The sequence below is a fragment of the Anser cygnoides genome, chromosome 13 (assembly GCF_040182565.1).
Source record: "Anser cygnoides isolate HZ-2024a breed goose chromosome 13, Taihu_goose_T2T_genome, whole genome shotgun sequence".
Taxonomy (NCBI): Eukaryota; Metazoa; Chordata; class Aves; order Anseriformes; family Anatidae; genus Anser; species Anser cygnoides.
Window position 1 is genome coordinate 11,843,729 of NC_089885.1, and position 15,903 is coordinate 11,859,631.

The 15,903-nt window shown below is 40.4% G+C and overlaps 1 protein-coding gene across 5 annotated transcripts in view; it reads right to left on the bottom strand.

Moving 5' to 3' along the window:
* Positions 1-15,903, bottom strand: part of TAF1 (TATA-box binding protein associated factor 1) — a 32,666-nt gene that overhangs the window by 16,263 nt on the left and 500 nt on the right. For 3 of the 5 annotated variants that reach the window (XM_067004773.1, XM_067004772.1, XM_067004775.1), the window contains exons 3-22: positions 15,227-15,343; positions 14,142-14,261; positions 13,432-13,673; positions 11,144-11,362; positions 10,491-10,709; positions 10,106-10,307; positions 8,703-8,819; positions 8,294-8,461; positions 6,585-6,712; positions 6,339-6,446; positions 5,353-5,526; positions 5,076-5,249; positions 4,887-4,991; positions 3,529-3,729; positions 2,614-2,755; positions 1,967-2,097; positions 1,477-1,557; positions 925-1,074; positions 656-775; positions 305-480 (exon numbers count right to left, since the gene is read on the bottom strand). In XM_067004773.1, coding sequence (XP_066860874.1) covers positions 305-480; positions 656-775; positions 925-1,074; positions 1,477-1,557; positions 1,967-2,097; positions 2,614-2,755; positions 3,529-3,729; positions 4,887-4,991; positions 5,076-5,249; positions 5,353-5,526; positions 6,339-6,446; positions 6,585-6,712; positions 8,294-8,461; positions 8,703-8,819; positions 10,106-10,307; positions 10,491-10,709; positions 11,144-11,362; positions 13,432-13,673; positions 14,142-14,261; positions 15,227-15,343 — 3,094 coding nt within the window. The other 2 variants (XM_067004774.1, XM_048078406.2) reach the window with 2 other exon arrangements.

A 15,903-nucleotide genomic window follows, 5' to 3' on the forward strand; every position in this document is an offset into this window, starting at 1 on the left:
GTAAGGAAGAAAGAAAGGAAATTGATTGGTGAACTGATCTGTGGAACATCTCATGCTAATTTATGTGGCAGGCTGTGCAACTCATTCTACCTTCCAAAAAGGTCTGTAACAGCAAAACACTACAGCTAATTCTTAAGTTAACAGTAACAACCAAAGCCCTCTTTCTCTGTATTTTCTGAACCCAACCAGATGAATCAACATCTATACGACTACATATCAGAGAGCCCCAGGCATTCATAGTTCTGGACTTTTAAGGTGGGGACAGGGTGGGGTTCAAGGCTGTAAACATCAGATAAGAACTTACTTATTTTGCAAATCAAAAATGCGCTGACACTCCTCTTTGTATCTCTCTTGATGTTCTGCTACAGAAAACCGAGATCCACGTGCAAATTTGCTCATAGGACCTTCCCCTGAACGAGCCTGCTCTGTAGACATTGTGCGTACCACATCAATCACTTCCCACCGGGACAGCTTCTTTATCTGTAAAGAGGAAGACACAACAGAAATGGCTTTAGAAGCATACATCTGAGGTAACTGACTGTGGATTTCAACTCCTTCCCACGTGAGTAGAAAAGTATATGTCCCTTCCACCATCTACTGCTGAATCCAGCAATGAAGAGAACTCTGTGTTTATTTACTACTGGGTCATGCTCACCTCCTCTTCAGGCACTCCAAATTTACGCAGAAGCTGTTTAGCATTCTTCAGCGAAAGTCGACGCAGATCAGCATCTGTCCCAGTCACTGTCTTTTTCACTGGCTGGGGTTCCTTGTCATCCTGTTCAGAGAAAGGTACAGCCTATGAACGTCTTCACATAATCTTTCCTAAGATCATTTTCAGACATTTTCTCCTCCCAATACCCCATATTTATCTTGCACAACTTCCCACTTACTGCTTCTTGTCCAACCCAACCTTGGGAACAATACCTTCTGCTGCGTTGGTTTGTTTGGAATCTTCACATAAGAAAATCCTTCACCACAGCCAGTAGGATCTGCTACACCAGTCACTTCCAGAAGACACTTGCCCTTCATAGCAGCAATGAAGGCTCGTGTGGTGTTCCACGGGGCTGTGCGCACCTGCCAGCAAGAACAGAAACATGCTCTCACAATCCTACCACCGAGCATAATTCCTAATTTTTTACTTCAGATTCCTCCAATCACACTGAGAAGTTTTCAGCTGATGTAAGGAGAGCGAATTCCACGTCTTCATCTTTCAGCTGCCTTTATGGAGAACCAAAGTGCTAGATAACTCCTAACAGACATTTAAAGCAAAAAGCCTACTCCTAAAAGGATATGGCAAGAAGGATACCCAAGCAAAGGTGAACTCACGTAAATATGAGTTCCCAGGAAAGTTGCAAGACCATTTGATCTACCGAATCCTACATGAAATCTGTTCTTTATATTTAAAGACCTCATTTCTCTACTGCCATGCAGACTGATGTATGAGCACACATGCCAATTATATTGCTCTGACAGTACCTCATCATCAATCTTCATTTGGAAATCCTCTTCATTCTCTTCTTCTGGTGCAAAGAAGGATTTCTCCCCATAACCTGCATCCTACAGAAAAATATTAGAAAAAAAAAAAAAGAGAACCTGAAGTCTTAAAAAGGTTACTGGAGAAAGAAATTTATTACACTTCAAAAAACAAACCCAATTTTTTTCCCAATCCCATCACACATTGTTTACTTTCTGCTGTAGAGATAGAAACATAAGCCCATGCTCCCAACTTCTTTTTCCTACCTTTAAGCATAGCTAACACAACATCAAAATAATAGGCATAAAAGCATAGTGGCTCTCTGAGAACTGTCTTTTTACGCAGCAGAAAATTTAGCAAGTTGCACAGTCGTACAGGGCCTAATTTGCCTACTGTATAGCAAAAATTAGCTTTAGGTAGGTGTTTCCTAGCAGCATCCTTCACAGAACTGCTTGTCAGTAACTTGCCTTATAGCCTACAAGGAATGTTTACCTTCAAGCGCTGCTCAGCCGCGATCATGCTGTAATAAGCACAGCACTGCTCTGGGGATACCATTGCTCTGATCTCTTCCTCTGTTGGCAATCTGAAATCTGGCTTTAAAACCCACCAGTTTGAGTCCATCCCTGAAAAGATGCAGAGATCAAACAGAATAGTTTACTATAAGTGTTAAATGCCATCATAATCCTTACTGTATTTCAAGATTTGGTATCTTGTTGCAATGCTGGCAAAAGGAGCAAGTATGACAAATCTGTGACATTTAAACCACAAAAAGTGCTGGGTTTATTTGTTCTGCATTTGTCTAAATCAACACCCCCCTAACTCAGCAGCTGTTACCCCAAACTCTCATACATTCATGTTCATTCAACGCATACATCATTACCCAAGGGGTTATAAAAACTGTCCAAGCTGTAGTCATTTCTTACCATCAAGCACACTTGTGCCAAAAGAAAGGGCACTTTTATAAACTGGAACAACAACAAAAAAAAATCAGATGACATTTTAGATCTTCAAACAGGTATTTTCATAAATGGTTTATCATGACATGTTGCCCCCTCCTGCTTTGTTTGAAACTCCAAGATCAGCAAAGAATGGCTTTGCTGAGAAGCAATTAGCAACATCCACATGAAATCTTGAAATACCTGTGCGTTTGAAATCAGCACAAAGCTTTAGCCGCTTTCGGATACTACTCTCCGAGTGTGAGGGAAAGGCTTTCTTGATATCCTCCATGCGAATTCTCCGAGGACGGTCTCTACTTTTCCAAAAGAGGCGATAAATAAAAACCTACAAAACAAAACTTAAGTCTGAAGAAAGAAGACAATAAAGCTGCAAAGACAATAATGTTTCTACAGTGACTACTTCAGAATTCCTGCTTAAAACCCATTGTTTCCTATAAGTTTACCTAGTAAAGTCTTCCAAGCCACATATTTGTCTTGAAATTTTCTGTATTATCACATTAGGAATGTTCGTGCTTTGGCACAGAAGCTTGAACTCTGAGAATGGCAGGGATTTTCCAGCTCTGCAAATACCTCCTGTGTTGTAATTTTTAATTAAATTAACTCTAAATGACTAGATTTTTTTTTCAACATCTAAATTTGGGGATACTTATTTGGATGGTCACTGACAGTCTCAAAGCTTAACTGCCTGAAGATCCAGGAAATTAACAAAGGCTGACAAAGCAATTTTAGTTCTGTGCTGATAGTACTGCGATAATTTTTCATAATCGCCTCTTAGTAAAATCCATGTAATTGTCGTTTTATACAGCATAACCATTTCAAAGTTTATTCTAATTTCTTCACTTCCCTATGCTTTGATATAATTTTATCAGCTTTTATCTTGGCTAATAAAAGGCCTCTACCATGTGTTTCACAAACACAAACAGAAGTATGCTATAAATTGTTAGTTAAAAGACAATGAAAATTCTCTGTACAGTTAACATCTCTCACCTCAGAAAAAAAGCAGCCATACCAGGCTGAGCTTCTGAAACAAAGGCTGTCCAAGTAAGGCCTATGCTATGGGCTTTCTTCAAAGACCCCCAAACTGTCCTTGTCACATACCTGCAGAAAATCTCTGATATGGGTGTTGGCTCGTTTAGAGTTTGGACCAGGTACTTCATAAAGTGGGCACTCCTGGCCAACTACAAAAATATCCACTAATTCTCGAACATAATAGCCTTGCCGTGTCCGGATAATCAGGAAATCTGTTTCAGGCATCTTATGTAGGTAGATAGGGGCCCGGAAAAGGTTGTTTTCAAATGCCTAACAAGAGAAACACATCAAAGTTTGAAAGTCAGGTTTTGATCAAATTTTCTTTAACGCAGTCTATGAAAAAGATCTCAAAAACAAACACAATCACTCTATTCATTTTAATGGTAGACCATCATTTATAACACAATATACAGAGATGTGCGGTCAGAACATTCCTTGCTTATTCAACAAATAACCAAAGATGAAGCAAGAAAGCATAATAAAACCTAGAACAAACGCAGAAAGAGCTTGAAGGGCTCTTTGGATTGACCTTTTAAAAAGGACAGAAAGAACACACATGCAGAAGAATGTTATAACCAAGGAATATATCCCAGGGCGCACTCTCAACCTGGGAACAGGAGAAGGCAATACAATAGAAGCAAAACTGAAGAGTATGCTCAGAAACCAAGGTTGTAAGAACCTAACCAGAAAAGCAGAGAGCAGCAGATTTCTGCCTTTGAAGATAAGAAAGTTTAACAGGCACCAAGAAGGCACCGGACTGAGGCTTCAAGAACTCCTGGTTTATCTGCAATGAAGTCCTCTTAGGCTTGAACAATTAACATTGTCAGTTCTGTGATGAATCTCTACCACCGACTTTCACATTATTCTTTTTTTCCTGTGGTACAGTGTGGACAGAATTATTCCTGCAGCAATAACAACTATTAACTTGATTAACACTGATTTATTTTCACATTCATCATGGATTTTGTAACCACGTGGTCCTTACAACATTTTTATCTCCCCATCTCAACTGTATGCATTTCAACAACATAGAAGGGCCCGTAATAGCAGAATTCTCACCTGATTTGTATCCAACTGGCATCAAGTAGAAAATTAACAGTGCAGTTCTCAGAAAGAACACAAGGTTTCGCTTACACATCCTTGACCATGATAAACCCATGTTTTCTGTCCCCTCTAAGACTTACTTAACTGAGTTCCCTGACATTCAAACAGTTTTGGCCTACTATGAAGACCTCTCTGACAACAGCATTTCTAATTCCATTCTAGAGAAAAACAGGAAAGACTCATTTCTTGCAATTCCTATCATTCCTATAAAATTTTGAAAACCATACAACAGAAAGACATAAAAAATAGAAGAGAAGAACTGCATGTAAACAAGGAGACTTAAACAGGAAATGAAATTCAATTGGCATGCCTGTATTTCTCACCTGCAGTAGCTGGCCTGGATGCAGAGAACCCAGGAATGGAGAAGTGTGACAATAAACAGTCTCTCCATATTTACAGTCTGGAGCTCCCGGATCTTTGCCAGGTTTCTGCAACATGCAGTGAAAGTGCATTTACTGCTCAGTAAGAAGCAGAAGAAAATCAGTGTCCAACAGCAAAACTTACATACTTACCCTTTTGTAGTAATTTTTAATCTTTGTTGCCATGCCAACCTGCATCATTAAAGGAGCGTTTTCCTCGCTGTATTCAGCAAGGATAAGATCTCCATCCTTGCCAGTTAGGTCCTGTGGTGTGCGCATGAAGAACATTTCACCCCCGCCAGAAGCCTGACGCTCCTGCTCTCTCATCTATGCCAGTGAAAACACAGCATTAGGAAAACAGCACGTTCGCTAGATCTGCTGTGCAAACGGAGCCACAGCAGACATCACATACAAAGAGCAATAATCGTACCTTAGCTTTCTTTTTTATATGCTTCAGCAGAGGTTGCACAGCATGGGGTCCTGGTTGGGACAGGGCACCAAAAGAGTATTTCTTCAGGGGAGGCCGATGAAATTGTCGGAGCTTCATAGGACCCATATGGGTCGGAAAGAACGGCTGGCGAAGTTCCACTGCTGGGATAGAGTGCTGACACAGGAACAAAGTAGATATTAAGAATGACACATATCATCTCAAAACCAAGATCACCTTCCAATCCTGTTGACCCTTATAACAGAACCTAGCAATACTTGTAGGCCTGCTGGTAGTAATAGTAGTAATACTAGCGCACTCAAATTCACTTGAAATCACGTTACCCTTTGACAGAAAGTGCTTAGGCCCATATATTCAACTTCTTCTTTCAGGGCAGAGACTATTTTCCTTTTATTGTTTTAAAGGGTACTCAGCGAGAGGATTGCAAACCATTATCTGTATCAGTGGCAAAGAAGCCCATTTGGAATTACATCCATTTTTTTCCATTACAGAAGAGCCTCCCTGAATACCATAATTAAGGAGGAAAATATCATGACCTCTTCACCAAAGGCTAGTGAGCAGTAGCTGAAACTCATCATTATCTGAATTATTTTTATAATATCCAGATTAAAAAACACACTAGAAGAAGCACAGCTTCACCTCTTGACTATCTGCATCACTTCTCTCCCTCTCACAAAGGCTTCGGAAAGAATAGTGTAGAAAGAAACGCTAAACAGAAGTATGGTAAGTATGATAAAGCAAGATATAGCATATATACCTCAGTTTGATGGGGTAGTCCAGAAAAGTTTGAACTAACTCCTTTCTAAAAATTTTGATTAACATTAAAAAGTATCTCGCATGAACACTTAACTGACCCGCTGTAATCTAAAGCCTGTTTTTTCTACAAATCCTCAATCCCACTTTCAGCTAGGAACTTCCTTACCAAGACATTCCCTCTCTCACTCTATATCCAGTAATACTGTGATTACCTGTATGATGTTGCCTCCAAAGGTTCCTCGAAGCCCCTGCTGTTTGGGGTAGTAAAACTCATCATTGGAGAGGTTCCAGGGATCCTTCACCTCTGGCTGAGACATGTTCTAATTCAATATTAAACAGAGAGAGAGAGAGAAAAAAAAAAAAAAAAAAAAAAAACACATACAGAACAACTCCAAAACAAAAAAACACACTCCTTCCAGGTCATTCCCAACCTGCAAAATGCTAAAGCTTATGCTGACCTGCTGTGGTTCTTCCTTGATGACACCAGTTTTTCCCAACAGGATTCGACTCTTCTTTAGAGAAGATTCTTTCTTGTTCTCCTTGGATGGAGAGTTCAAAGTCATTTCTTCCTTTTCATCAGGAATTTCTAAAAAGACAAGCAAACACACTGTAGGGCGCTCTTCCTAGGGTTCTCTTTTTGGCACCACGACTTCATACTAAGCTGGAACTTGGTCAAGGCCTGTCAGCCTTTCTGTTCAACTTCTGGGGTGACTATCCTCCTCCTACACTCCTCCCCCTTTTCGTCCCCAGCCCCTGTTTCTGCACTGTAAGAAACTGTCCTCATTGAGAGGAGGAACCTGCAATACAGCTGCAGAGAAATTTTTGTCAAATGAATGTTGTTTCAGAGAAGATCCACAGTTCCACTGCTAAACATGATTTACTAATAATCTAATGAAATACAAGAAAAAGAGTTTGTTCTGCCAAACCTATTCTATAGAGCTGAGAGTCAAGGGCAAAGGAGTACCAGTATTGTTCCCCAAATACAAGTACTAATAAACCTTTTCTTTCCCACACACATACAAGTTGAAAGTGAATCTGAATCCAAAGATAATATAGACCTGAATCCATACAGGATTCCTGAAAAATTCTAGCAAAATAGTATGAATTTAAAAGCTCTCAGTTTGTGAAAATTGGATTCTCTAATAAGATTTTCACATGAGAAGCAGGGGCTAGTGACACATGCTTGGTAAACACATCATCATCTTCATGCAGAGATCTCGTGTTACTCTATATAAAATTAGAACTCATCTTTGTCATCCATTTATATAAACATCTGCAACTTTGCTGTGTAATTCACACAGTGAAAAAAAATACCTTGAGGGGTGTTTTGTTGGCTTTTTTCCTTAACCAAGCTCAAATTAAGAGTGATTTTCAAGGTTGCTGGCTAATACCAAAACATTCCAATCAATACATACAGAAATTCTTGTCACTGTCCTGAGTAAGGAAATGCAATCCAGACCATATAAAAGTGTAGCAAGACAGGCCTATCCTCAGATTACGTAAGGCTCCTTAAAGATTCCAACACACAGAGATCTAAGAGAAAGTGATGATTTTGTGAGTTGAAATCAGAAAAAATCTCTCTCTCCAATTCGTAGCAATGTAAGCATGGAATACATTCAAATCAAACTCCAGGAGTACTGAGTAAGTTTGTAGTAGTAGTGAAAACGCTGACAGGTATTACACAAAATCCCCAGCTCCTCTGTGCCATTACTGTAGCCTGAAATACGCTTAAGCAATCTGTTTCTTCAGGCTTTCATTACAACCCATACAGAGAATGGCACGGACTAGTTTGTGGTTTACTTCTCTCCCCTCCGTCTTCAAACCAACATGTCTGCAAGTAAAATTATGACAGTCATGTCTAAAACACACCGTGAGTCAGATTACTTCTGTTAAAACTAAGTTTGAGGGCATCAATTTTTATTCTTCTGCTATTGCTTTTAACTTTGGTGTTGAAAGTGTTTACCACACCATTGGAGTCATCAGTGTTGCCGCCTTCCACTTAGGCCTAGGATCACTCGCAAATTAATTTTCAAAAGTCGGGACAAATAGAGGCCATAAGCATTGACCAACACCATTTATTTCCATTACAGTGTGACTATAAATCTTTGCTTCCGTTTCCACTTGCATTTTCCCATTTGAGTCAAATTTCTGGATGCCATAGACATACCTAGAATTATGTTTTCATCGTTTGGATCAAGTGTCAAGACAGGGGGATCCAAGTAGGTTTCCATTGCCTGATCATCCCAGATGATATTATCTTCCCAACGGCCATATACTAACTCTTCATTATCAATTGGGAAAATAGAGTACCAGGGTTTGTCTTCATCCAGGGAAACTGCAACAACCATAAGTCACGGTTTTAGACACTACAATATTTAGAGATTTTGCTCCACTGAAACACAGAATCTCTAAGAATGAAATAGCAGGGCCTCTACCAAGTTTTAGAGCAAACATGCAACCCGTTTTATCTACAGCTTGTTACCAAAAAAGTACCCCACTATTGCATGAAACACAGCTCTATAGAGAAGTATGTTACATGCACCTATTCATAGGGTGAAGATGAACATCTTCATTACCTTGCTGCTCAGGGGCCTGCTTCTCTTTGCCCTTTGCTATACCTAGAACTCCTGCTACGCTTGGTTTCTGTGCTAGTGGAATAGGTGGATTGAGCAAAGAGCCACTGCGGTTCAACCCTAGAGAAGAGGAAAAAAAAAGTAACATTAGCTTGAATCAGAGTGTTAGAGGGGTGTCGCATCGCCTTAAATCAGAACTTAAGAGTTGCATGGAGAATGATTTCCCATCTGAAGCAGCATGTGCCTATGCATATCACAAAGAATATCACATATCGTTAGTATGGGTAAGACTAACAACCTACAAAAAGAAGTTCACCCACAGCTTACTGGTGGACTATGCAGACTCTTCAAAGTTATGTTCGGCTCACTCTGCACATGCTGCATAACAATGCATAAAAGTGCATTTCTATGTGGTCCCTATAAAAGAGAGAGGCCTTGTGCTGACAGCTACCGCTAACAGAACACTTGGTCCAGCCTTCTTGTCTGATCTCAAACTGTCTTGGAAAAAGGATGGCCAGGCAGACCTTAAAGAATTGTTCTGCGGAGTCTGCTTGCCCCCATCCTTCTCCCAGGGCAGACCAACTCACATATGTACACATCATGTATGTCACTTAAGTTTATGCTTATGGAAGGCATAAGATAACAGATATGAATGGACTACCCGTGTTTAGCATGTACTGGAGCTTTTGATGGGAGCCACACAGTGAGCTCAGCCCTGGATAGGTCAGGCACAACTGTGCTAAAATGAAAGATGAAAGCTGTAATAAAAAGCTATCTCCAGTACTCCTCCCCAGCTCCTCAGTGTTTTGTACCAATAACCAAACAGTAAAGGATTGATGTTAGCACGCACTAAAGATGTGTGTGACGTAAACTGATGTTCCCATTAGTCTTTCTTTGTAGAAGCAGGATAAGATACAAGAAACAAGCAAAACCCATTCATTCTACATGAGCAATTTAAATTTGAAAAGCATCTGTATCTGAGAGAAGCCTGAGGATTGTAAGAACTGAGACTTCCTACCTAAAAGGAAAACAAATACCATTATTAGTTCATGAAAAATTTAAATAGACCTTTACACAAATCTTTGGATTAAGAAAAAAAAAAAAAAAAAAAAAGAGAAAATTCCATTGGCCTATGAAGAGCAAACATCCTAAGCATAGCATTGCTTGATACTAATTCAGGTGAATCTAGCATCTTGTATTCCAAATGGAGAGAAGAAAGCCAGAGTTAGTATTTTCTTTAACAGAAGGGACCTACTCTGTTTTTGGAAAAAAAGAGAGAGACCCAGAATTCTGAGCAGAGCTGTGCTTTTGTCAAAAATGTTTCCTGATAGAATTATATTCTGTACTCGAGAGGAAAGCACGCAATGAGACAGCTCAATTACAATTCACATCAGATCATCGTTTACCTTGTTGGGCATTGTATGCAGTGGCATTTCTAGTCATGCTTGATGGCAGCCAGCCTGCCAGACTTGCCCGCTGTGTTTTAGTTCCTTTGTGTTTGACATCTTCTCCATTCCAGATAACATCATCCTCCCACTGGAGCTGTGTCACCATAAGGAAGTGCTCATCAGCTAACAGATCATCCTTCTCATCCATCAACTCTCCGTCCTGCAAGAAAAGAATATTTGAAGACCTGCATTGCCTTTATATTTTCAAGCTGAAGGAGAAAACATAGAAGTCTCATATTGTATGCTGCACAGCCATCCACCAGCCCATCACCAAGCTCTGACCGCACAGCAGTCCTCAGAGCCACACACATCTCCCCTCCTTCCCTCACAGTTCCCCTCTTACCCTCTCATCTGCCTGTCCTTTAACCTCCTGCTCTGTCTTCTCTTTCAGCTTGAAACCATAATCAAATCCACTGCCATCCTCAGGGATTCCCAGCATGTCATACCAGAGCTGTGCGGGGCCATAGCGCCATTCTGCCACTTTAGGCTTCGTATCTGTCACTTTGTCTGTATCACCAGTTGACTGGGAAAATTTTGATTCCACAGGTGCCATCATGGTGATCTGAAGCACAGCAAAGGAGAGAGCGGTTACACTGATGGTCTATCTAAGTATCAGTTACAGGTTTTATCCTTCCAAGTTTCCCAGCTCATTCTCAGCGGAGAAAAGTAGTTCTAAGAAGTGCTTTTCCATACTTACTAGCTGCCTTAAGAACGTTCTGCAATTAGACTTCCAAGAACACAGATTTCTTCTCGATACAAAGAGGATAAGCTCTCCTACTGATCCTTTACCATGGACGCGGCCTTCTCAGTAAGAAGCAATCACCTGAAGTCACTGACTAGTATCTGGAGAGGAGCTTCTGCATAGCTGGAATACAAGCCAACCCTGTCCTCCAGTTTTATTTCGGAGGAAAAGCTCTTTATGCTAGAAGTTGCTGTCCAATCCACTACTACCCCCAGTGCTAGCTGGCGACCCTCCCTAAGTCTCAGATATCCCACCTCATCATCTGAAAGGCACTGCTCAGGAGGGGGAGGAGCAGCAAACTCATATTCCCAGGGAGATTTTCCTTCCATTCCACTCTCAACTACAACTTCACCCTCCTGTATCTGCACTTCTTGTGCCAACTCCCGATGCTTCTTCTTGCGCTTCCTTCGGGCGCTACGCCAAACCGATGGAACATTCTTTCCAGGGCCAAAGAGACGGAGGAAACGCAGCACCTAGAACAGGAAAAAAACACAAGGGGGTCAGAGGAAAAAAAAAAAAAAAACAATACAACAGTGTGGAACGTTTTTCTTTCTTTCCCCCACCTGAAAAAGCAATAATGAAGGAAAGCACTCAAATTCAGAAGCCTGGCCTGTTTTACAATTCCAGCTCCTACTGCAATCAACAACCTCATTGTCATACTTGAAAATAAGTTTCTGATCCATCTCTTTGACATTAAGAACAATTACTTTTGAAAATGAAGGTAATTTCAGACACAAAGGAACTTAACACAGTGAAGAAAGATTGCCTTTACATATTGGAAGTGTGGTAAGGTACCACCTGGAAATTATGATTTTCATCTTGAACAATCACAACCTTCAGAAAGACATATGGAGATTGAAGAAGACATGATAAAATGATTAGCAAAACAGATAAAGCTAGAAGGCAGTTACATAAAGCAGAGATTTCTTAAGCAACCAGATACACACAGATACACCAGAAAAAATGCATTTATTTTTATTTCCACCACTATGCAGCTTCCCTGTATACATACAGGAACCTCCATAAACCACACTAATGATAATGAAAACTCTTTTTTTTTTTTCCTTTTATGATTATGACTGCTGGGTTTTAAGCACCATTAATTTTTTCTTCAGAGCGCTCTTGTAAAGAGGGAAAGCATTATTACCAAATCAACTGACAGATTTAGGAAACGGGAATTAGAACCAAAGATTTATAAAAACACATCCTATTAATTATGTTTCTATGACCGCTCTGTCCATCTCTGCCCACATCTTTGTTATCTGTCTTCCCAAGACTCCCCCAGATTACTACTTTACCCTCTGGCCAGTTTCAAGGAGCCAAGGGCTAACATCTCAGAGACAGGTAAGCCGCTAACAGTTCAATGAAACAAAGTGCGCTTCTCCATCCACATGCTCTTTTAAGTGGTTTCATCAAGAAAAACAGTGCTACATTAACACACACCTTCTCATACATCAACCGATCCTCACAGACAAATGTGTAGGATTTCAAGCTTTGCTAGTCCTAGTAGTGATCAAGAATTAAGTACGAAAATTTTGAAACACTTACAGCTTGAACTGTTTTGTGCACCAACTGGGCATGTTCAGCATTGAATCAGTCCCTGGCATTACATGCTGAGCACCAAAGAAACGAATATACAAATGACTGATTTTAAAAAAAAGGTAACAGAAAACACCAAATATGCTAAAGCTAAGGCAGCATCAAGCGCTTCAGAGAAAGATAAGGTCTAACTTCTGTGTTATAGATTCACATGGATTTCTAATAGACAGAGGTTAGCTAACATGTTAAAACATGATATTTAAATATGTAAGTTGCTTGTCTTATACAAAGACTACAATGGAGGCATGCATAAATCCAAGTTATCCCAGCTGACAACCATCTGTTTGGCAACCATAAGCTTGTCTTTACTCTCCTTCCCCTTCCACATTTCTTCTCCTCTTGACAGCTTTAAAAGTTTCAAAAATAATTATTGAAATACATCAACGACATTTGCTATTTGAGAGCATTTTTAGAAGTATTGAAATAAATTTGCTTAGTAATGAAAGGAAAGAGCTAAGATTTTGCAAAGAGTTGAGAGTTAAAATTATTCTTTCAACCAACTTGATATTGTTCTCATCTCTGTTCCATACTCAGAGTGGTTCTGAGGGAGAATTAAGTGAAGGACACAGACTTTGCAAATTTTTTTCAAGAAGTCCACAAGTTCAGAACAGCACTAAGGGAGGCACATACATGGCAGAAATGCCAGAAAGCAGAAAAACAGTTTTCACAAACAGGTCTGCACTGTGGTCTTAGAGAGCAGCAAACATTATTTCACACCCTGATTTATTTGACACTTTTTAAGAGGCTCTTTCAGATGTCAGGAAAAGCATTACGTGTTAAGCAGCCTGGAAACAGCACAACACAGAAACTGAAACAGAAACTATCAAGATGAGCAAGACCATCTAAGCAATTTCCTACTACATACCCTTAATACTATATGATTTATTCTTAGAGGGCTCATATGATAGAGTTGCTGTCACTTTCACATATTTTTTTACAATACCTTGCCTGGCCGAAATTCCGGGAAGAGCTCTGTAACACTTGGCAACAGTTTGGTAGCATCTCGCTGCATGATTCCTGCAAGAGGAAGTGTGAGTTTGCCTTCCTTGGATTCTGCCTGCCTGGCTTCTTGAGGTCCCATCTCTGACTCAGAATCAGAGCTGCTGCTGAAATCCACCTTGTCGGAGGCAGCAGAGGAAGGAGCAATGATGGAGGGCAAAATGATACCGTCTCCATCTTCAGATACTACAATAGAACAAGCACCTTATAAACAAACAGGTTTCCTCCCTGTCCCCTAGTACAAACCCATAATGCCACATCTACTTTTTATACCAAGTTATGCAAAAATCAAGCCTCTGTAGGTGTTACGAGTACCATTCTGGTATAACCTTTCATTTTATCCTAAGCGTTCCAGGTGAATTTCCCAGCCACAACTGAGAGGATGAGATAAAAAAAAAAGCAATTTGATTGTGAAAAATCAGTATTTTAACAGTCATTAGAAATATAATACTTTACCCTGTATTTTATACATGAGCTCATCTCAGACAGTCCTATAACACTGTGTAACAGGACAAAGACCCACCTTCAGATGCAGTCTGCAGACAGAATTTTGAAGACGAGTGGGTCCTTGCCACAGAATGAACTGCTACACAGCAACGTTTGCTTCCTTCAGACATTCACATTGCCAGAGGGAAGAAGAAAGTCCTCACTCACCAGTGGAAGCTGCATCCTTTTCATCTTCTTTCTTTCCAGGTACTGGAGGTGGTGGTGGTGGCGGCATCAGCTTGGAATCAATATCTTCACAGTCGGCATCATAATCATCCTCATCTTCATCTAACCAGTCAGAAGACAAGACTGCACATTAAGCTGACAATAAAAGGGAACCAGACAACCTTCCCACCTGTACTATCTAATACCTGTCCCAACCTGCTGAGAAGGCCACGTCCCCTCATTAGCTTAGCGAGGGGACCATTCTTATTTCATAACTAGATGCAAACCTCTTACCAGTTCAGCTTCCTGCACATTCATTTGTAATATTGGAACTTAAGAAAGAGTGGGATGGGGGAGAAAAAGGTAAGTTGACAGAAAGCAGACTGCAGCACTTAAAATACATATGTGTATATATTCTGCTATTCACATTTTGTAGAGAGAATAAAGCTGCTAAAGATGTAAGAAAAATGCGGTCAACTTTACATCCAACCCGCCACAATATGACAACAGAAAGGTTAAATGTAAAGCAGCTTTCAGGAAAAACAAAGATTTAGCATTTGCACTTGCAGCTCCTAAAAGGGAAAAGCCTGTTTCTGTTAGACAGAGGTCTCTGGGACCAACAACAGAACTGAAGTGCCTTTTGGAGAAAGTCATTTTAGAAAAAGCAACCGGGGTAAAAGGGGAGAGAGAGGTTACAGTTGAAGTTACTCTCCAAGGGATCAGGACCTCAACTCTATCTTTGATTATCTCTGAGAAACACCTGACCTCCCACATAACTCTTTTCCTAAGAACACAGGTTAAAGAAATATCAGCAGGTATCAGTGTTCTCTGCAGGAGACCCCACGGCAAAAGGTTGCTGGTTTGTCTTCAGAGTGTAGTTTAACTCTGATGAAGAACTCATTTCTTAAAAAAGGAAGGTATTAAGCAGTAGCTTTATCCAGTGAATATGGTTTCACCAAAGCTTATATCGGATTCTTGAAACAATGAGCAAAAAGGCACAACAACACACATTTAACAGAACCCGTGTTTAAGGCAATTGCTCCAAAACGCATCCTACTAGCTAGAGCTGTAATGCTAAAGCCATTTACCTGGTCTTCGAACTGGCTGCAGGCTGCCCATTGCCTGCTTATACCTACGGCTTTCATCTTCTGCCACTTCATTAATATCTGAATAATCAACAGCATCTTCTGTGCTCTTAACCCAACCTACAAAGAAAAATATCTAGTCACACAAAGTTTTATCTTGATGGATATTACTAACATCTGACTTTGCTACGTACTTATGAATCCTTCCCCTATACTTCTTTTTCTTAGAGGAATAAAAACATTTGATTAACTTTTCCCAAGAGAACATTTTCCCTTTATTCCAACCAAAATCTCCGAGAGCTCTGAATTTAATCTAAAATTTGATAAGTAACCAGCTTTTGAAAGGAAACACTTTCCGATTACTCAATGAAACTGTTTAACAAAATCTGAAATAAAAGAATCATAATAAGAGACTGTGCATCACATAGGCTTGTAAGAGTTTAATGCAGGGAAAAACAATAAATGTATTTATGAGCAAGAAGAGACAAAGAGCAGTGAAAAATATTAATTATCAAAGAGAGCGTGTGCACAAGGGGCCGGGAGGGGAGGTGGGAATCACTGTGGCAAGAGGAAGGCCAGGCCTTTGGCAGAGGACCCGTGAGCAGCGCCGGTCGCAGCGCAGACCACCTCGGTGCACTTCTCCCCCCCCTGAGCGGGGCCGTGACCCTGCAGCCCCCCGC